This window comes from Agrilus planipennis, unplaced genomic scaffold, assembly GCF_000699045.2.
Source record: "Agrilus planipennis isolate EAB-ADULT unplaced genomic scaffold, Apla_2.0 scaffold36, whole genome shotgun sequence".
NCBI lineage: Eukaryota > Metazoa > Arthropoda > Insecta > Coleoptera > Buprestidae > Agrilus > Agrilus planipennis.
The window spans coordinates 962485-986129 of NW_020438956.1; the positions used below are offsets into that span (position 1 = coordinate 962485).

General features: G+C 34.5%; 1 protein-coding gene across 2 annotated transcripts; it reads right to left on the reverse strand.

Moving 5' to 3' along the window:
* Positions 1–152: 152 nt before the first annotated feature.
* LOC108734001 lies at positions 153–23343 on the reverse strand. 2 transcript variants are annotated; one of them, XM_018465377.2, is made up of 8 exons: positions 23244–23343; positions 18645–18735; positions 10166–10309; positions 8222–9164; positions 2916–7702; positions 2698–2817; positions 733–1449; positions 153–677 (listed from the first exon to the last, which is right to left on the reverse strand). In XM_018465377.2, the coding sequence occupies exons 2-8, from the start codon at positions 18729–18731 to the stop codon at positions 204–206; spliced, it is 7272 nt and encodes a 2423-aa protein (XP_018320879.1). In that variant the 5' UTR covers positions 18732–18735; positions 23244–23343; the 3' UTR covers positions 153–203. The 2 variants fall into 2 exon arrangements, with proteins under 2 accessions (XP_018320879.1, XP_018320880.1); XM_018465378.1 differs by having other exon boundaries at positions 589–681.
* Between the last annotated feature and the right edge of the window lie 302 nt (positions 23344–23645).

Here is a 23645-nt window from a genome sequence, read left to right on the forward strand (position 1 = left end):
TCCCACACCGTTCAAAGACGAGATAGGCTATCCATTTGGTCCTCCCTTCAAAAGGAATTTCGAAAATGCCATTTACTTATAAGAAATTAATAGTATAATTAAATCATAAATTATGTTAAAAAATAAGGTATATATATGTATAAACCTATAAAATAATATATTATATAATAGCACGTAATAATTATTTAATTATGTATCTAAGCTTAATTGTAAATTATCGGCACTTCGAATCCTGCGTTAGAATTATCTTCGGTGGATCGAGAGTCTGCTTCCACAGCGTTTCCGAACAACATACCAAGCCTTTCGTCACTCTGTCTTTTAATATGACTTTGTTTAACAGCTTCGATTAATTGTTTATATTCATCTGACACAGTTCTCTCGTGAACTGCTGTATTTTGTGTCGGTGATGAACTCGAAGTTGCAAGAGTTGTCTCTGGAGTAACGCTGACAGCAGCTGTGGTGCTTACACAGTTAGTCGATTCATTTTGGTGCTTTTTAAATGTTTTGTCCAACAAATTATGCACTGCATCGCCAACAGTTTTCTTCAAAGAATTTGCAGTAGAGTTTGCATTAGTTTCTAAATTACGCTTATCTCTTTTCATATCGTTTCCCGATTCCTGCTGAATAAATTTTCTATTTTCTTTTACAGAAACCGACTTTTCAGCATTGTGATTATTCTTTCTAAAAAAAGTAAAGTAAAGGAGCTAGAATATGCCGAGATTAATGGCTTACCGCAGAAGATGAATAAGGCGCGGGCTCTCTTTTCTTTTCAATCTTAATTTTTGTAATTTTGTTATGCCTGTGGCGTTCTTCTTTGCTAGGGGATTTTATGCGATGGGTTTCCTTTTTGATAATTTCGTAGGGCATTGTTGAATAGGGATTAACGGTGATTTGGTTTGAATCATACATGTAGTGCCTCTTACGTGAACTGAACGACTCCGGTTTATTTTCATCAATCAGTACGTTTTTGTATAAACTTCTTAGAATCCGCATGTTTCTTTTAAGATAGTTTTCAACTGGTGCAACTTTTGTTTTACTGTCTTCGTCCAGTCTTTCGTATTCGTTTAGTAGTCTTTTGATTTTCTTGTACTTTATTTTGATGTCTCGTTTTGTTTTCTCGTAATCAATCTCTTTTGATAATTCAGAGTTTTGCAAGGCTCTGTTATCGTCGTCATAAAACAGACGTTTCTTTTTGTTGCCTTTGAACATGAAATATCCCGGCTCTGTTTCGTGAGAAAACTTTGACGGGGATTCCCGTTTAAAATAAAGATCGTGAGTTTGAGATTCGCTCGTGATGGCTTGCAAGTAAGATCTTTGATCTGGAGTTAATTGTAGACAAGACTCTCTTTCTATTTCTTTTAACATGATTTCTTTGAGCTGTTGAAGCAACTTTAAGATGGAGTCGTCTATCGTTACTTCTATCGAAACACCTGCATTGTCTCGATAAACCTGACGAAATTTAACAGTCTGCTGTTACAGTTTTAGTATAAAAAAGTTGTTTTTATGTTTGACATTGATACTTGATAATAATATTTTAAATTCTAGAAATTAATTTAATTTTTTGCAGTAACTCGAAAACTATTATGAGTTTTAAATTTAAAATTGCTAATGTATGTAATTGAAAGTGCGAAACAAGACATTTTAACCCCCTACAGGACGACCTACAATTGCTGCTGTTACTTCACCGTAAAATATTGAAAAACTAATGGTAGAGGTAGTTAAAAATCCCGTGGACCATGACCTTGACCTTGGTTTGACAAAAGCCACCTGTTCATTGCTTTCTACTTGTCACTAAAACCAATGGACATGTGACAGTCTAATCGTAATTGATTATATGGTTAATAGTCGACTCAATGTTGAAACTGCTTGAGGTGACAATATCACCTAACCGGTTTACGTAAGAAACCTTCCTCATTATCTAACTAAATAGAACGATCATAGACCATTGGCTCGCAGAAATCTTATAGTTTTCCATTGATTATTTTTTTGAATCGTGTATGTTTGACTTTTTGCATAGGCACCCATTAAAAATCTGGGTAATGTACTTTAAAAGGGGCTGAGTGATAATAGTTTTTTTTATGCTGAGGAATCTAGGTGGATATTTAATTTATAAAATGTTTCTAGTAGTATCCATTTTTCTAACAAAACTATTGCTAATATTTAGAAAGTCGTGATATTTTGAGCTGTCGAACCAAACCAAAGAGAATTTCGATGAATAAAAACCCCTTCATTATTAAATCCTATTAAATCTCCTATCTCTACAACTTTTTTATAGAAGGTTCTATTTGAATTGAAACTTCGGTTATTAGTAAGAGGTTGCGCTTCAAGGGAAGTGGAGGAAGTAAAAATACTCATTATCAATAAAACCTAACGCATTTATAATTGATGTGAGTCAAAGTCACTTGAAGAAACATACTTGAAAAGATATGTGACTAAAACGAATGCAGTAAGGTCTGTCCATTGCGCATAGGGCGGTCCAAGGACATATTAAAATACTCGCAACATTAAGAATTTTAAAACTTAATTTCATTATTTATTGTCGTGAGTGAATTTATAATACTTTTTGAATCATGTCAACGAAATTAAATTGTAGAGTATTCATAATGTGCATCCAATTATCCGATGTTTCAGGTTTTGGGAATCACATTCTCTAAAGAGTGAATCTATACCTAAATATGAGTATTTAGTATTACTCACTTGCTTTCCTAAAGCGTCTGCAGGCGAGTCTTTGTCTAATAAATGAGACCATTGTTTGTTTGAAAGGTCAGCAATGCTTTCTCTGATTGCCAAGGCAAGTTTGTCGTTGGTGGCTTCATCCTTCAATAAGTAGTTTTATTTATTGTTACAATAATTATTTGCAGTTTTTTTGTGTTCACAAAATTTGTCTCTAGATATTGAGAATGTATATTACTCACACTTGTCGCTATATTAATAGAATCTCTTCTTCGTACATTTTTGCTAGGTTGCAGCTGCAGGTCGTATGGTGTCTCGGTAATCGTATCTCTTCGGTTGCCGAAAAACTGATGAGAATCTTCGCGAATAATTTGTCCATTTTTATATTTTTCTATATTCCTTAAATAATTGGGTAACAGATTGGTAGCTCTTCGAATTCTTCTGTTAGTTGGATGTATACGCAGTCGTTGCTTGGGTCTCGACCTCTTCCGAATTCGTTGATAAAAATCCCTTTGTACTGGGAGTGTGTATTTTGAGTTTGTAAAAGACAGACGACGTCTTTCTCCATTAGCATCCCGTACAAGCTTTCCAGATCTTTCCTCTGTTTCAAACATGTCGTCGTAAGCATCGTAGTCGTCAATATAATCTCTATTTTTTTCTGGTTTTGAATTTAACACTTTTTCGTTTGCTATTCTATTTTTGGTGGTAGCTGAATGCGTGGTTCCAAAAGGGATGCTTTCAGAAGTGGTTTTTGGAGTGAAATCACTCGATATTAAGGATTTTGGGGTAAATTTACTGGGTTTTCTATCAAATATGTGGTTGTTGAGCAAGTCTATCTGTAACTCTTTTGCTTGAATAATATTGCCTTCTAATTTGGATTGTTCATATGGAGTATGGGTGACTTGAGATTCAAATCGCTTGATAGCTCCCCCTGATGAAGTCGGTGTAGTCCCATCAAATGAAGATAAACTTAGGCAAATGCTTAATGTGGAGCCTTGCAATCTTTTTTGAATATCCTTCAGCCATTCGTCATTGCTCGCTGTACTGAATTCGAATGAGTTATCACGAACTTGAGAGCTGTGCTTGACGTTGCTATCGCTTATCGTTTGCGGTGTTAACGCTGCTTCCTTATTTTCATTAACTGAAGGTATTAGGTTCGGTACTTCGACAGCACTGTTATCAAGATTTGTTGGCATTGTGTTGTAGTAATATCGGCTTTTAAAGTTCTTTTCGACTGGATGAATTCCACCTCCTCCTTTGTGGCTTGTTTTCACTGTCTTTATTTCTTGTTTGTTACCGCTGAAGTCGTTGTTTGATGGAAAAGGAAAGTAAAGAACTGGAGTACTGTCAGGAAAATCATAGTTTACTTGGTTTGGAATTGCTTGAGAGTCGGCAGAAGATTGTGTTTCGCTTTTTGAAGCGGAAGAAGGTACATTTTTTGTTGGTATTTCACGGATATTATCTAACAAATTAAAAGGAAAATGATCTTGTAACATTGGTGGAAACTGGATTTGCTGATTATAGCTTTGTGGATCATCCAGAGAGCGCAGTTCGTATTGAGGAATATTTCTGATACTGTCAAAAGGATGGAAGCTTTTTCGTATTTGTTCTCCGTCATAAACCAGTTGTGGATTGGAACCCTGTTTGTTACTTTTGAAGTCGGAAGTAACCTTTTTAAATGGACTAACATCGTTTCCATATTTCACTTCTGGTTCTATTTCAGCAGGGCCCAAGTGATATTTACCATTTTTAAAAATTGTATCGAAAGGATTAAAATTGCTCATTTTAGGCAGACTGTGTTGCTTAGGATTCACGATTTTATTAAAGGGAAAGCCTTCGCCAGAAGGTTTCACTATCTGATATTCACGGCGATCAAAGGGAATTCCTGAAGGTTTATCGAGCGACGTGTATGAATTTGAATCATCGATAGGAAGTTCATGGTTTTGAAGAAATGTATTATCTTTGAGTGGCAAGAAATTGAGAAGTACATTTCTTTCGATGGGTACTTGTATATCTTTATACTTCTCTTCAGTGGGAGTATCTTCATTATATTTTTTTATTGTGGAGTATGGTAAGTCATTGTCTTCTTCATATCTGACTTGTTGACCATCCTTTCTAAGTTTCTCATTTTCTTTATTTTTGAGATGAAGTTTTTGAAGACGATTATGTTTGGAGCAATGAGATTTTTGATTGACGAAATTTTTTTTATAGTCGGTCGGCTTTTTTGCGGAATTAAAAAAATGTATGCATCTTAAATTTCGGTTGAGGTTTTGATCATCTGAATTAGAGTAATCTGCTAAATAATCCTCGTTTTCATTTGCTTCTATGTATTTCGGACTAAGATACACGTAGGTAGTGCTTTTAAGCTGGGAAGTAATTTTTTTGGGGTAAGTTATAGTTGATTCAGAAAGGGGAGTTGTCGTTACCGATGGTGAGATACTTGTTACTGTACGTTTTAATCTGTGTTTATCAGTATTTTGAGCTGAGTTTTCCACCTCATTGAATTGTAACCCTTTTGCAACTGTTTTCTTCTCCCGTTTTAAACCACTAATAGATAGTCCAATTTCATTGTTGCGGATTATGTCTAATACGGGATCCTTATGGTGTTTAAATTTATTTTTCAGCAAGTTCGTAAATTTTGTTGACTTCTTCGTGGTATGCCAAGAACTTAACTTTGAATTTTGGTCGGAAATTTGTGGAGTTGTAAACATGAGATAACCGTTGGATTCTGTTGAACTTGAAGACGATTGCTCAGGGAAAACATTCGCTTTTCTTAAGGATTTACCGATAGGATTAAGAGAAATCTTTGTTGCAAGGAGTAACATATGGGGGTAAATTGTTACTCTCGGTAACATAAGCGGTGGATTTATAACGTCCCTTTGAAATGCGTTAGATGAAAATTCGATCGGTTGAAGGGTAAAATCAAGGTTCTGATCTGTGGGTGGTTCCGTCGATAATGTTGAGGATCGTTGAATATTTACAAGAAATTGTTTGTCTTGTACTTGGGGAGAAATTCTAAGGTTCCCTTGAAGTGTCATTATATTATTACTATTGGAAGGGTTAAGGCTGACGACATCGGAAGTTGTAGGGGTAGGTTCGGAGGAAATTTCCGATGTTTCCTGTTGTTCATGGGGGAAAAACTCGAAATTTTCTTTGATTGTTATTATATCTTCGTTATCATTTTCATCTTCTCTCTGTTTCATTTTATGCAAAGAATTACCACTGATACTATCGATGATATGTTTGTTTGTTTTTTTCGCGTAATATTCGTCCGCACTTTGGGCATTGTTAAACTTATTATCGAAGCGTACTTGAGAATTTTTGATAAGGTTGTACTTCACTTTCTCGCCTATTACAGGATCGGCTTCTTCATATTCGTCATCCTCCGATCTTTTCTGGATCCGTGTATCAGCATTATTTAATGGAATGTCCCAACTAGGATCATCGTAGAATTCAATGAAATCGTTATTGTTGCGGAGATGTGAAGAGTCTTCTGAATTGTCTTCAGAGATTTTCGGTTTTTGCAATGTCGATGGTTGAACTGAATGAAGCTTACGACTTTTGAAGCTCTTAAATTTATTGTAATCTCTCTTTTCCCTTTGCGCTCGAGAGTCGTAGTCTGCTTCATAATCGTAATAGTTTTCCAAATTGTCCGAATAATCGTTGCCCAGAAAAGGTTCTTGAGTATCAAATCTATTATTCCGTTCCAACTTGGTGTTGCCAGAAGAAGATGCTGATATGCCATTGTCTTCATTGTGAATGTCCGATTTATCTTGATTTATATTTATAACTGGTTCGTTTTCCTCTTTGAGTATTTTTTTGACATGAGGCGCTCCTTCTTTCTGGGAACCAAAGAACTGATCCGCTATTGCTAGTGGATTTCTTTTCAGTTTTATTATTTGTATAACATTATCTGTGGTGGTGTCTAAATTTTCATTTGTTGTAGTTTGTTGTGGCATTGATAAAACAGGGTTTTCGTTGAGAAGATTACGCTGTTCTCCAGCAGATGTAGGTTCCTGTAATTCATCGAGAGTATTAATATGATTGTCTGAGGTCTTTTCAATTGATGGAGTGGATGATGCATCGTACTGTGGTTTCTGATCAGTCTTATCTGTTGATAACATTTTCGTAATAACTTTTTCAATGACAGTAGGGTTATCAGTAAATAAAGTGGAGGTTTCTTTATCAACGTGATCATCCCTTTGCGATCTTCTTTTTATTATATTTGTTGGAGATTTAAGCTGATTCTCTACATCGTTTTCATTCGAATCTATAGAAATCCTTTTGGTTCCTTTTGATTCATTTAAAATTTGCATAAGTTCATCAACCTTTTTTTTTATGGCATTCGTATTAAGTAAATGGCGGGTGTCTTGCGCGGATAAATTGTTAATGTCTTTAGGAGGCCTATTACTGGTAGCATCCGAAATCAACGAGATTAGCTTCTTTAAATCTTTGTAGGAATTTAGATCTTCTTGACCGGAGTGGCGACTAATTATTTTACTGGAACTTTTGCTTTTCTTGGGAAATATTTTACTTTTTAATCTATCTTTGATATTTGAATCAGATGATTGCTTATGTTCTTTACAGTCTTTACAATTTTTATGACTTTTTTTTGTCTTTGCATCATTTATATCTTCTTCTTCTTCTTCTTCTTTATTGTTGCGCTCATTTGTAAATATTTTTTTTTCTGTCGATGGTTCTTGCTGGCAACCTTTCGCAGTACAGCTCCTTTCAGAATGAGCTGTTCTAGTAACTAGTCTTTCAATGCCAAATTTGGTACTACTGTCGTTCATGTCTTCGTCGTCAGTTTTGTCAGAAGTTTTACATTTTTCTTTTTTAATACTTTTACTTCGTAATTTCTTAATGAAATCTTTACCAGGTAATTTTTTAATTTTACTTCGTTTTTCCTTATTTTCCTCTAAATGTCCTGTTTCACGTTTATTTTGTTGCGCTCCTTTTTTATCACTTTTGTTGTACTTGCTCCTGTTGGAATCTTTTCCACATCGATGTTTACTTCCTACTTTTTTATCTGTTTATAATCAAAGAAAATGTAAGTAACAGAGTAAAAAAGATGTATACCATATTGTATATTATTACAATGAGGAATCAAATGTATCCCTTTTTACCATATTCCAAAGAAAGGAAAACGCCTTTTTAGGAAAAATTAAGTTCTTTTCTAGTTTGGCCAAAAAATGGTTTGTTTTAGTATTTGTGTTCAGTATTTAAAGAATTCTTTGGAAATAAAACGTTTGCTTCTTGATTGGTTATTTGTAATATATCTTTCCCTATATCTACACTAATTTTAACAAATTATAAAGATATAATTCAAAACATGCATATATGTTTGATGTCATTAAAAACAAAAGTTACCAATGTTAATTACTAGCAACGATTAAATTGCTATTGGTTTACTTCGAACATTTGATTTTTTTTAATCGATCAAAAATTTTAATTTTTATAGAATTTAGAAAGGAATTTAGTTGTAATTACATTTTATAATATAATTTGGGAATACAACGTATTCTTATCATAAGTTTAAAATAGTTACCATTATTGTGATTTTTAGGGGTCATTTTTTCTTTTGATGTCCCATAACTAGATTCTGATTTAGAATTTCCCATCGTTTTTTTGGACGAGCATCCGCACTTAACCGAATCGCCTTTACATTTTTCAAAATCACAGGCAGCACTACCTTTTCCTCTTTTCGAAGTTTTTGTTTGTATCTTTGCTTCATTCGAATCTAACCCAGAATTACTTACTGAGCCTTCTTCGTTTTGAACTTTGGATTGATCTTTATGTTTGAACCACTTAAATATGTCTTTACTTTTTCTGTATTCTCTATCGGTATTCACTTCTAAATCACCTAGCGAATCTTCTATTAATTCGTCGTCTAAATCAATATCGGCCACATCCGGTCCTGCTAAATAATCTTCGTATATTAGGTCGTGGGCATTGTGATTTTCCTTGCATTTGGATCCAGGCTGGCATGATACGTGTGTCTTATGTTTGCAATTGGATGTTTGACACTTGGGACCGTTTTTGTGCCCTTTACAACCACAACTCTTACTCACACGTATCAGTTTATCGTTTTTAACATGTTCATCATCTGGAAAGTCATGCTTTCTAAGCACACCCTCTTGACTTCTTGGAAAAATGTCAACATTCATACGACGTGGTTTCTCTTCACCAATGTAGTTAGTGTCTCTTCTAAATTGGGTATTGTGATACTTGTTATAGTCAATATGGGGTTTATCGTCCCATTCATTTCTCCTGCGATATATGCTCTCTATTCGTCTTGGAAGAGTCCTTTTTCTCCGTCTGTCAAAAAGTCTTTTCTTACGATAATATTGCTTGGCGTACATGTACGGGAAAGCGTCGTTTTCAGGTCTTGCAGGAACAATATGCTTGTTATTTACTGAACGTGTACTTTTATCGTTGTAAAAATTATTCTTATCTTGCCTTGGATACATGTATCCATTCCGAAACTTTTTCTGTGGAACGAGAAGGTTTACTAAATGAGTTTGAAACCAGAGTTGTGCTCGGGTACTGATAAAATTTCCTTTTTGTATTTTAAATGCTAAATGCAAAATACGTATTTTCAAAATACTTTCTTCTCTACCTATTTAATTTTCTACATTTACTTAAGTTTTAAAAAAACCTTGAAGGCATTTGCTCATTTTTTAAATACTGGAATTTTTCTAGACTAATGGTGGTGTTTGGCTTAGCTGTGATTTTTCTGTTTGAAGTGATTGAGATATAGTTTTTCTATTTTTGTTACAGTTTCTTCAGTTCAACAACAAATAATTCTTCTATATGCTTTCTTATTTGCTTTCGTCACCGTTTTAATTGGAAAGAAGACACCAGATACCAAAGTAGTTTGTTTAGCGTGAAAGATCAGAGCCAAAATAGGGTTGCAAATAATTTTATTGATGTAAAATCAACATCAATCATTTTATATTAAAATGTGTACAAGACAACGGTAATAAGAGAAAGAAATGGAATCCATAGTTTCTTTAGCTTTGGGTGCATCTAATAAGTTCGTAGATATAATTTATTTTTGAAATTTACACGTTCAAAAGACACTCAAACGTAATCTCAATTAGTTGTTATATGTATATGTAAGTGTTCATTAGTCATTTTCCTATTTTTGGTCTCCTACTGTGATAAAGCGAACGTTGTAAACGCGAGGTACTATCGAGTAAACAAATTTAGTGCGGGGAATAATGAATTTTGTATCTCTGATAAAAAAAGAGATAAAAAATCCCCGAATATGGATATTGAAGTATTCTACAAAATCTGAGTAGGATATCTGTGATAAATTTTTAACTGATCTTATCACAAAATGTTTATTTTAGTAACTGAAGTGTCGGTTATATTCGTTACAAATACGCTTTTTCTATTTCTATTAAAATCTAGTTTTGATTGTCACACGTGAACTACCTTAATGGAGAAACTGAATATTATTCAATAATTAGTAATATATTAAGCATACTTCAGATTGTATATGACGTCTTTCTTTCGCGTGAAGAACATCACGTGCAGTCTTTTCAATCCATTTTAAGTCTTCTTTGGAGTCATGCAAAAGTTCTAAAAAGTGGTTCAACTCGGGGGAATATTCTCTTCGGGGTGTAAATCTCTGCAGAAAGTAATATATTTTTTCTTTTTAATCTACATAAACAACATTCAAGGCAAGAGAACTTTAGGGACAGATATTCAGTAACAAGAGACTAGTATGCTTAGATTTGCAGATGATACAGCAGTATAAGCATCTAGCAAAGAGGAGTTACAAATAGCCTCATATAAAACGAAAGTGATACTGACAAATCGGTATTTTTACGAAAATAAATAAAAGTAAAACAAAAATAGCATTAGAGTGAATATAAAGATAGGAGACGAAAAATTAGAAAAAGCGGCTGATTTTCGGTACCTAGGAAGTCAGATAACTTAGGGTGGATGGAACAGTAGAGATTTAAAATAGAGAATAGCTCAAGGTCCAGTCAGGTTTAGCAATAGCAATAACATTTCTATGCTCACGAACGGTTAATTTATAAATTAGAAAAAGATTATTAAAGGTGTATGTATGGAACACAGCGCTGTATGGGTGCGAAATGTGAACAGTGATAGAGGTTTTAGAAAGAGTAGGAGAACAGAGGGTGCTATGGAGTTCTATAAGAAATAGGCGAGATAGGTTGGTAGGACACCTTCTCAGGCATGAAGGGTTAGTAAGAGACGTATGAGAGGCACAAACCGGAACTAAGTGACGTACAAGTAGACGTAAATTAGATTACCGTTCACAAATAGTTAAGGATGTGGGTTGTTCTAGTTTTAGGGAAATACGAAGTTTAGCTCAGGATAGGAAAGAGTGGAGGTACGTGTCCAACCAGTCTTAGGACTGACGACCTTATGATGATGAGGTGTGTTCTCGAAAAAATGTCTTACGATTGATGAAGAAAAACATCCCAAAAGAATGTTTGAATTAGTAATATGTTTAACTACTTGACAACTGCTTCGATCTATAGTTGGTCATTTTATCGTCTTGAAAATGACCGACTTGGTTGAGACAATTGTCGTATAGTTAAGTATATATTGTTTCCTATTTTCGTAATATTTTCATTTAAATATTTCATTTTTGTAGGACCATATTTAAAAATATAATATTATCTCAAAGTTATAATCGTAAGTAATAAACGTGTTACCTATATGTATGTTTCCAACAACAATTTCGAGGCACTTTGTATGTACGAATTTGAAATAAGTAGGCACTTTTAAGCATAAATTTTTTAAAACCTGTATTATACGAATATTTTACTTATATACCCGACAGAAAGTACTGTAAGCCTACTAATAAGGCAACTAGTTTAAAGAATATTTTGGTTAAAATCAACGAATTAAAATGTATATCCAGAATTATGTATGTCAACAATTTGTGATGTAATGAATGAGAGTTATATGGTAAGATCTGCGTTGTTCACAGTCTGTTTGAAGATTATTGTAAGTTCTTGGAAATATGGCGAGACAGCTTAACGAAGATCCCGGCAAGCGTAAATAGTGTTAAGCTCCTTAAACACTTACTACATACATATGCATGTACGCATATGTTTCGGATTAATATTGGCAGTCTTTTGTACGAACGAAAGCAAAACGCTGTTTCTTCTATTAATTCGTCACAGATTTAAATATAATGTACGAATATTATCGATTAACTATATGTAGACACACATATTTGGTTTTGTTAACTAATTCAGACTGACATATTGTAAACTCAATTTAAGAGATTATTCTAAATTTGTATTAGTTACTTTTGAAAATAACAACAAAACATTTTCTCGTATTTTTCAGAATATTTCTGTAAACGTCTTCAAGTTATTTTTATNAGAAGAAAATGAAAGAGAACGGGAAGAAAGGAATTTCTTTCAACTCGAAAGAGACAAACTGCGAACCTTCTGGGAAATCACCAGGACTGAATTGGAAGAAGCACGGGCACAATTAAGGTAAGTTACCACAACGTAAGCACAACAAAATGGAAAAAGAAATTGTTGAGACCCTTGTTACCTTGCATCCCTATAAACAACACGCCTCAAAGGAATTCTATTTCAGTGTATCATATATAAATTATAAATGCAATTTGTATGAACGTTTTGAAGTGGTGAATAAAATTAACCGAATTCTGATCATGTATGAGTTGGAGTCGTGTACCGGCACTGCAGTTTACTGCTGTGTAGTAGGGGAGACCGGGGATGGTTGACTAGTTTTTTACTGAATAGTTCATATTTTTTGTGTTTTAATGAATATAGACAAGAAAAGCATGTTAATTGATAGAAAATCTATTAACCTAATAAAAATATGTAATATTTAGTTCTTAGTTTAGTATAATAGTGATGATTTAATGCATTTTACAAAATATTAAATCTTAGTCAATCTACCCCTGGCCCGGGGTAGGTAGACCATATGCCCGGGGTAAGTTGACTCATGTACCAACAAGAGTCAAATCATGAGAAGGAGCAAATAATTAAACATTTTTTTAATATAATTGAGCCTTTTGTTAAAAAATAAGCAACTTAAATCAGGTATACAAGCATTTCTTACAGTCCTTAAGAAAATTATCGAAAACAGTGGTCAAGTTAGTGTAGAATAAATTAACGTTGCTTTTGTTAAATGACGTAGCTCTCGATAAGCTTGTTGCTTGAGGTGATCGGATTGATAGAGAAGGATGACGTTTAAGAAAAGAGTCCAACCAATCTTCACCAGCTAGCAATTTTTCTCTCCATGAATTAGGCATAACTTTATTTTTTTGCGAACTCATTTTCGAGTCTCATATGGCGTCAAGTCATAATAAATATCTGCTGCCTTCTTTAAATAACTGGCTAAAGTTTCCTCTTCTAGATTAGTAAAAATTTGTCTATTTTTTATATATTCCACTGTGTCCAGGGTTAATTCTGCTCTCGTCAATTTCGGATTCTGTTCTAATTTTTCTTTTAATTTGGCCACGTAACGATTTAAAAGTCCAATAAAAAGTTAATTTACGTGTTGTTTTCAACTACATATTTCATTGGAGTTGTTTGAATAATTATTCCACCAGCCCCGAAAAAAATTGGTCTACCAACCCCAGACGCCATTTTTAATTTTGATCGCATGGCTAGCCTAAACACCGCCGTTGACTTGAAAAATAAGATATGAAATATGATAAATGTGCCCTCATTAAACGCTAGGACTAATAGAAAAATGATTTACATAAAACGAGTAGGCATCAGATCAAAAAATACAATATATCAAAATATTACTTATGTGATTGAAATATGAAAAAAATGTCACTGTTCGAAAACAACGCACGACCGCGATGTGGTGCTTCAGACAACTGAGCGGAACGCGATCAGATGACATAGTCCATACACTGTCGACGAGTTTTCGGTAGTTAGTCTACCTACCCTTATAGTCAACCATCCCCGGTCTCCCCTAAACTACCTCAAGTTAATGAGGGAAAAATTGTTGCTGCTCTCACACCCTTCCCTCATTAACTTGAGGTAGTTTATAGTGGGAGAAAATTGAAAATGAATTTTCACATTAATATTTGATATTAACCCCTATTAAATGTCAAAGTGTTTCACATTTATGTTCACGTTACTTTTTGGTTCAGATTGCACAAATCGTAATCTCTCAATGTAAAATATTCTTAAAGCAAATACACGAAGGCACCCCAACAATAAATTACGAATTTAACAAGTAAATTAGATGACGCGTTATATGTACGTATACATACCTATTTGGGAGAGATTGAGTAAAATGTGTAGCAAGCCGCAAGCGTGTTGTTTATGTAATATTAATAGACAGATTGACTACAGAACAGATGTTCCTCGGAATTTTCTGAATATTAATTCTTACAGGCGCAAGGATTATGCGGTGCAGGTGCCCAAGAAAACAAGGAAGAAGAGGTGGTCCGACGCCCCCTGTGCTGCATCGCACGCCGTTGTATAATGGATCTGTTTTTATTACTTTCTCATTACTGTGGCTTGATGTATTGTATTACTTAAAGACCGTTGCCTTTCTAATTAATATCTGTCGACCGGGAAGAAAGAGGATTGGAATATGGGCGTTGCAGGTAGGTACTAATATTTTTAAAAATATACCCGAGACTGTCAATTTGTTCGACAGCTTGGAATGAAAAGTATTTGCTAGATTAATAATAAAAAAAGAAAGTTTATCGACTACGTGCATTACAATATTGCCTTAGTTTTTAACCTGGAGGTAAGTCCGGAGGAAAAACGGGTCGGAAAATTCAGGAAAGCCAATAATTTGCCTGTATGCACAAACTTAAGTTAAAAAGTTAACGGGGTTGTTGTATTTTCTCTGATTAATATTTTGTCGTCTTCTAATTTTTCAACCTTTGAGGTGGGATGTTTTTTCTAAAATTAGGAAAACCCTTGAGGTAACCTATCAAATAAATAAATAATCATTAAAATTGTATGATTGGAATTGTACACAGGAGGATGGATAAAAGGGCGGAAGAACGGTTAGGAGAATTTGGGTTTAGAACAAATGGAGGAACGCGGAAGGACATTCTAGCTTTCTAGGGTAACAACAGAGAAAACGATAAAAAAGGGAAAGAGAGCATACATAGGATTTGTAGATTTAAATAAAGCTTTTGACAATGTTAAATAGGATAAGATGTTAACTATACTTAAAAATGTAGGGATGAATTATGGAGATAGAAGAGTGATACTTAATAGTTTGTATAAAGAGCAACAGGCAGTTATAGAGCTGGTACTGCAATGTAGAGAAGAAGGTATTAGGAAGGGAGTCAGACAGGGATGCACACTGTCACCGCTACTTTTTAATCTATACATCGAAGACGCGATCAATATTATTAAACACACTACAACTGTAGGGATAGATATGCAGGGCAAAAGATTAGTATGCTTATATTTGCAGATGATATAGTAGTATTAGCATCTAACAAGGAGGAGTTAGAGATAGCATTAAACAAAATGGAAGCGGTATTGACAAAATAGTATTATATGAAAATAAATAAAAGTAAAACAAAAATACTGGTATGCAAGGGAAGAAAAAGTAGGGAAAGAGCGAATATAAAGATAGGAGACGAAAAATTAGAAGAAGTGGCTGGTTTTAGGTATCTAGGAAGTCAGATAAGTCAGGTCGGAAGGAGTAGTAGGAATATAAAGCCGAGGACAGCGCAGGGTCGAGTTGTCTTCAATAAAAAGTAGTCACTTTTATGTTCGCGAACGATTAACTTAAAAATTCGAAAAGGATTGTTAATGGCGTATATTTGGAGCGCCGCGCTGTATGGGTGCGAAACATGGACGGTGGGCGCTGCGGAAAAGAAAAGGTTAGAATCGTTCGAAATATAGTGTTACAGGCGAATGATGAGGATACCGTGGATATAGAAAGTTAGAAAGAATAGGAGAACAGAGGACTCTAAGGAAGTCAATAAGAAATAGGCGAGATAGGTTGGTAGGCATGAAGGTCTAGTCAGAGACATATTAGAGGCAGAAACGGAAGTTAGGAGGGGTAGAGGTAGACCTAAATTAGATTACTATACGCAAATAGTTAGGGATGTGGGATGTTCTAGTTTTAGAGAAATGTGAAGATTAGCTTAGGATAGGATAGACTGGTAGTGCGTTTTCAACCAGTCTTCAACCAGACCACCTCATAATGATGATATTAAAATCTGTTCATAAATTTTCAAAATTTTCACAACTCCAAACAATTTTTCAATGATCCTTTCTAAGGTATATGATTACATCAGGCATTGTACAGAAACCCTTTGATATGATCTGGTTATTTTAAAAATTAGCTTCAAATCGGTCTCAACCCTCCGAAGTTTAATATAATAATAATACTTTATGTAATTCCATATATTTTATATTCGAGGAAATAAAGAGAATCGATTTGATTAAAATATAACGCAAAATGGAGCAGGTAGTTACATTTCAAAAACATGTTTCGTGTCCCAATAAGTCGGAAAGCCTCCAGTCGTTTTGGCAACTTTATTGGCGCAGCAGTTTCGGATTTACAACCTTATATGACGATACATCAGCCGGAAGCCAACTCAATATTGTATACCTACCTATACTGGGTAAGTACATAAAAAGAATATTGGCGCAATATGCACAATATGTAGGAATACTAGGGAACCGAAAGCGATAAAACAATACACGGTAATGAATAATTCCACTAATTTGTTAAGGTCAACCTCAAAACACATTCCTTGTTAGCTTGGGTACCTGCCTACCTAAACGATAGGATGTGAATGACCACAAAAGATGCATAGGTTTCGGCAATTAAAATCTGTGTCCAGTTGTAGATGTATAAATAGATATAAATTTTTGTAACAAGTAAGTTTATTTATTGAAAAATTTTTGAAGCATTACGTTATGCAGGGTGTTTCTGCACTAAAAAACAAGAAAATTAAGTAAATGTTTATTGATCCGAATGTTCATCGTTTTCGAAAAAACCGTATTTGAAAGTACAGTCAAGGTCCAGTCTTAATACCATATCGAGGTGTACTTTAAAAAGTAGCAATTAACAAAGTAGTTATTTAATTAATTGTTATTGCAATGGGCGTTTAAAGATTATTATGTGTAGTAGGGTATTAGTCATTGCTTACATTTTTTATCGATGTAGTTACTTAGTTGTTATCGTAATTTTTCTATACATTGGCAATTCACGCCCAGGACCGGCTTCGGATTGCAACTTCGTCTGGTGTTCTTACAATTTTTGTTTTACTCACCCTCTAAAGCGTGCTACTTATTTCAGAAACACCCTGTATAATAAATTACCCTGAATTACTATTTTTGCCTATTTCATACCTTTATGAAAGAATGCATTAGGATGATCAATACCGGCGGCATCATTGTTGTATACGAATGCCGTGTGTTATAGATAAATTTAATTGCGAATAAGATTAAAGTGTGTTAAATAAATTACCTATTCAATATATACAAGTCTTGAATGTAATTTAAGTCTTTTTTAAATAAATAGACGTGATAAAAAATTCATTAAAATATGGTGAATCTATCAATATAGTTTGTAATTATATTATGAATATTTAAGTATAAATTCCGAATCAAATGTGACTAATCAAGATTCATTCAACTCACGCCCAGGACCGGCTTCGGATTGCAACTTCGATACCGGCGGCACCTTTGTTATGCTCGATTGCNGTTAAAATTTTCTAAGTTCAACATATTTCAGAGATCCCAGTCTTTCTACGAGAGACTCGAGTCTCTCAATTTTTCAGTTTTATTCATTCAGTCTCTCTGTGAGAGACTCGAATCTCTGAATTAACAATTTTATCGTTCGAGTCTCTCATACAGAGACTGTGAGAGATCCATAAAAACGCCTAGGCAATAACTGAGAGACTGTGAAAGATTGTGAGAGACGCTTTCGGAGACGCTGATAGACTCTGAAATAGTGTGAGAGACTGCCAAAAAACTGTTTAGCGTCTCTGAACGAGAGACTCGAGTCGCCCATAGATAGATCCTCATTTCGTATCCAGTCTCTGAAAAATATGATGAATCTATCAATATAAATTCCGAATCAAATTCAAGATTAAGTAAAAAAAGCTTTCACCCTTAGTAGCATTTAATTTGGATTAAGAAAGAATCAGGAGAAAATGTGGTACTTATAACTAATATTTCATTGGACTGAGATACTTTTGTGATTTTACGGAAATATTTAGATAACAGAGAAGTCAGTCAGGCTTATTGCCTTCCTTCCATCTATACTTTTTTTTTTGTAATCAGGAACTTTTTCAATAAAAAAATAATTTACTTTCTAGTGTGGTCCAAATCTTCTTATTCGCTTCTAAGTACGAGCATTATTAAGTCAGAAAAAGTAACAGTTACTATTTGTTAATTAAAATGTTAGGCATAAACCATTCAAAAATGATGACTTAAGAGTGACATGTTATATCTAAAATATATTTTCAAATTATTTAAAATGGGATATCTACACGTTAGACTTTTGCTTTGCCTTCTTATTCCTACTTCACGCTTTGCCACTGATTCGAAAAGAAAAATGTTTTAATTTCCGATGGGATTACAAAGCTTTATGTGATGAAATGCCTTTAGGTTTGCATTACGTATTGACTTCTGAATATAGAACGAAAAAATAATATTTGAACACAAAACTTTCCTTTTATGCCAGAAAAATATTTCTTTTAGATGTTATTTTTGTATATGAAGGAACGAATTTGACTTGACTGTAATTTTATTTTGTATAATTGAACAACTGAGGAAATAAATTTAGAATGCTTCTAAATCAGTTCGTAGCTAAAATAAGTATTGAATTATTTAAGTAATTTCCAATTCTTTGCGACAATATAGCAACATAGTATCTACACGTTTGTCAATAAAAACGACGCTGATATATACAGAACCTTCAAATTAGGTTTCAATTATGTATATAGAACCTTCAAATAAGGTATTTAATTAATTACATTTTTGATTTCTTACTTGAAATATGTTAGGATTGGCTACTTCAACTGGAGACGAAATTAAGATAAGTACCAATAGTAGTTTATTGGAGAAATCTACAGCCATATACCTGAAACAATAAAAATTATTATAGCGAATAATATCTCTGCTTTTGTTTCTTTTTATGAAATAAAATTTGTGATTAAACAGCATATTAGTGTTTGATGACTACTGTTTACTTTGGAACACAAAACAGGTATAATAACCCATAAAATACTATATGCTTTCTATAAATGTGTTTGTCAAGGGAATCAACCCAAGAGTAATTTATGCAAGGATAATATGATCTAGTTGATTTAAAGGACTAACATATGTAATTTGGCCTCATAATCATAATTATGTAAATAATTGAAACAAAAATATGCTGGATTTGTAAGATACTCTGCAATGTTTTCAAAGATTATTTATTAGACATACTATTAAGGAAAATTATAATTAAATTCTACTGTAATCTGGAATAGACGGAAATAGGAAGGTGAAGGCGACATAGATTTATTTTCAATGTTTTTGTTGGTTACTGTAATTTGCTAGTCCTAATATGAATGCATATGTGACAGTTTTGGTAGCAATATTAACTAATCTGGAAAATTCTCCATGTGGAAAACCTAGAAACTTCGGTCTGCCTGTCGGTATCATTGCGTGGACACACGACGATTCAGGGAAAAGTGGTTAGGTCACTTTGAACGCCCTGTTTGAAAAAACGGTGCACTGACCGTGTGGTACATTACACGAATCATTTCAAGCTATTCTCGACTTCATTCAAAATATATTTGCCTTGCACAGTTGTATTTTGCTTGTCTATTATCTATAATCTCAATTTTTATAAAACATTCTCGAAATATTGATGCCCGAATTTTGAGTATGCGATAAGTCGATAAAAAAATATTAGTAAACTACAACCTTTGTAGAATGCTTCATAAACGCAAGAAATATTACGTAAATAATGCATTTAATTAGAGAGTAATAATGTTTCAAATGGTACTGATATACCATCAAAAACATAAATGTGAAAAAGGAACTAGGTTTGTTAAAAAGAACTAGTCGATTTATCTGTCAACTTCGTCAGTGGCTACCATTGACACCCATCCTTATTTTCATTCTTTTTTCGGCGAATTTAGCCCCTTTTCTATATTTACGTTTTTGGTTTTACTGCAGGTATTATAATATATTAGGGTTTTGCGCATTTAGGTTATTGGGTGAGTTTTCCGGGAGTTATACTTTATGTCCTCTTATTTCGAGTAATAATTCAAGACTATATAAAAATATATTTTAACGTTACACTTAAACGTATTTCTTAAAAACAAGTTCGGTCAGGCACGCTAATCTATTAAAAAAACTTGTCCTTATAATATCACATAAGGCTATAGATATCTGCTTAACGTCGAGAACTGTATAGAACAAATAATATACCTGAATTATTTCATAGGAGGTAATTTAATTACAAGTTTTGTTTAAACATTTTATAATGTGAATTTTAACAGTATTCATAGTTTGCGAGCCCTTCGGTCGTTGTTCGATGCAGCTGGGACAAGCAGAGGTTAATCATTGATCTGTTCAGTCCTTAACGTTACATTGGAAGTGGGGAAAGCGCCGTCAGTGATACATAATTCCTAACAACTGAGCAGGTGCTTTAGTTTGTTCACGACAAAGTGTAAAGTGACAATATTTAAAATTTTCGGTGAAAAATTGGCAATTACGGCTACTAATCTTGAAATTGTGCACCTCTTGCGTGAACCACCCCGACCTATTACTGTCGCATCGTACTAATGCTGTGAGCAGACAACTGTGTTTAATGTACGAGGGATCGAGGACGTCCCGAGATAAAAATGTTAAGTCTCTCAGAGTATCTGAAAACGAGACCCCAGTCTCCGTCTCTCATCGAGTCTCTCTGGTGTCGCTGAGAGAGACTGGAGAGAGACTGCCAAAAAACCTGTTTAGCGTCTCTGAACGAGAGACTCGAGTCGCTCATAGAGAGATCCTCATTTCCTATCCAGTCTCTGAACGAGAGACTGGAATCTCTGAATGTGAGACTCGAATATTTGAACGAGAGACTCGAATCTCTTAATAAGTGGTGTCTCGATGGACATGGTTAAAGTTCAACATATTTCAGAGATCCCAGTCTTTCTACGAGAGACTCGAGTCTCTCAATTTTTCAATTTTATTAATTCAGTCTCTCTGGTGAGAGACTCGAATCTCTGAATTAACAATTTTATCGTTCGAGTCTCTCATACAGAGACTGTGAGAGATCCATAAAAACGCCTAGGCAATAACTGAGAGACTGTGAAAGATTGTGAGAGACGCTTTCGGAGACGCTGATAGACTCTGAAATAGTGTGAGAGACTGCCAAAAAACTGTTTAGCGTCTCTGAACGAGAGACTCGAGTCGCCCATAGATAGATCCTCATTTCGTATCCAGTCTCTGAACGAGAGACTCGAATCTCTGAATGAGAGACTCGAATCTCTGAACGAGAGTCTCGAATCTCTCAATAAGTGGTTTCTCGGTAGACATGGTTAAAGTTCAACATATTTAAGAGATCCCAGTCTTTCTACGAGAGACTCGAGTCTCTCAATTTTTTAGTTTTATTAATTCAGTCTCTCTGTGAGAGACTCGAATCTCTGAATTAACAATTTTATCGTTCGAGTCTCTCATACAGAGACTGTGAGAGATCCATAAAAACACCTAGACAATAATTAAGAGACTGTGAGAGACGCTCTCAAAGACGCTGAAAGATTCTGAGAGACTGGAGAAAGACTGAAAATTTTTGTCTAGGAATAACACCCCGTAGACGATTTCCGGCTAATTCTTTAGACGATATTAAAACGATTGCGGGGCAAATCATGGTTTCGTTTAGTCGTCGGCGATTCATTTCAACCGAAACTGCTGGTGCTTTTTTTATAATTATACCTCACTTCTCCTGCTGTTCGTACGGCCATCTTTTTAATTTGAATGCGCTTTCCAGTGATGAGGATGATGATGGTGGTGCAACGATGGAAAGCGGAACAAACATTCGAGTCAGTCGTCATCATCCACTCACTCACTTGCTCGCTCATTTTCTCCTGTTGTTGCCCGTCCGATCCGTCCATTCCGTCGACAGCGATGCAACCGCATCACAGTCAGTCATGTTATATTTTCATTGTGCTGATTAATTGTCTTTTTGTCTCCTTTTCAGGCATTGTTGGGCACGTTAATTATTTTGAGCGTTCTGCCTTTTGTCTCCGACGATCCACTCGTTCCATGTGCGTCGAGTTGAGTCTAGTCGAGTAGTCGTCTCCTTATCCCCGAGCAAAATGTTCTCCCGACAATTCACGGTACCCAACCGTTGATATAGATACATATGCATATTATAGATATGTATGTAAATGGATGTATTGTACTTACCTACGTACACGTATGAACCTATATTACATAGGCATGTGTTTGATGGGGTTGTGTGGGTGAACGGATGTGTGTTGTGGGGTGGACCAAAAACAGCAGCGCATCTTTTTCTATGCCATTTGCTCGATTGCGGCCGATGTTCGCGTCGTGTCTTGTCGTGTCGTGCCGTTTTCCGTTTTCGCTATGTTAACAATGCAACCAGCAGCTTTTCCAACTTTCTTAAAAGTGAGATAGCTAGTTGTACGAGACTGAATGTCGGGGGTTAATTATCTCTTAAAGTCAGTGAGTGCCTGGCGTCACTTTAAATTAATTAAACATCATGTTTTTCAGATGACGTTTTGCAGGTAGAATAAGCAGCGAGCGCTCCTAAGTTCGAAAATAGAGAGGAGTGCAGCAAACTCAAGAAAAAAGGACTTCTAAAACGGAGAAGAAAAACCAATGCTGTGTCAGTTTTTATCACGATGGATATTTTAAAATTTAATTCTTTTTAGTTCTAAACTTACTTTTCACTTCTTGCTTTATATCCCCTAGACAAAAATTTTCAGTCTCTCCTCAGTCTCCCAGAGTCTTTCAGCGTCTCTGAGAGCGTTTCTCACAGTCTTTCAGCGTCGCTGAGAGCGTCTCTCACAGTCTTTCACAGTCTCTCAGTTATTGCCTAGGTGTTTTTATGGATCTCTCACAGTCTCTGTATAAGACACTCGAACGATAAAGTTGTTAATTCAGAGATTTGGGTCTCTCACAGAGAGACTGAATGAATAAAACTGAAAAATTGAGAGACTCGAGTCTCTCGTAGATAGACTGGGATCTTTGAAAATGTTAACCATTTCTATCGAGACACCACTTATTGAGAGATTCGAGTCTCTCGTTCAGAGATACTAAACCTGAGAGAGACTCGATGAGAGACGGAAACTCGAGTCTGGCTTTCAGAGACTCTGAGAGACTCAACATTTTTTATACAAATAAATAAAAGGTTTTTTATTTTAAACGAACAATTTCTGTTATAAACGCAATGCTATATCCAAATCTATTGAATTTCTGTAATGTAAATGATTATTACATTCTTTTATTACTTATATTAATTAATTTAAAAAGTTTCCTATAAGTATCATGCTGTTATGAATCACCTCTCGACTCTATAGTATTACCAAATAACTGAATTTAGCATTTTTATTTTACTGGGCATAAATATTATGTATAACTTACCCCTTAAACTTAGAGAAAGGTGAACGGTTTTAGGAAACATTCGAATTTTATTATTATTGCTGTAAGATCATATTAAATTAATGACATGTTTTCAAATGAACTGAAATTTGTGTTTGACATTATGATCAAATTGAATTCACTTAAACTGACATTTCAACCTGAATTTAACAAAATTTACTTAAAAAACTATTTTTGTTTGGTGAGTAAATGGGTAGGTACATAATTGAATCAGGGGGTTTTCGATATTCTAATTTTAGAAGATGTGGGGTAACGTACATTTTAATCATAAAAAAAAGGTAGAACAACAATTTTATCAATGGAAAAAGATGATACCTATGTTGAATAAACAGAAAACATTGTTTTATTTTCAATAATCATATTGACCAAAAATTCCTGTTTCGA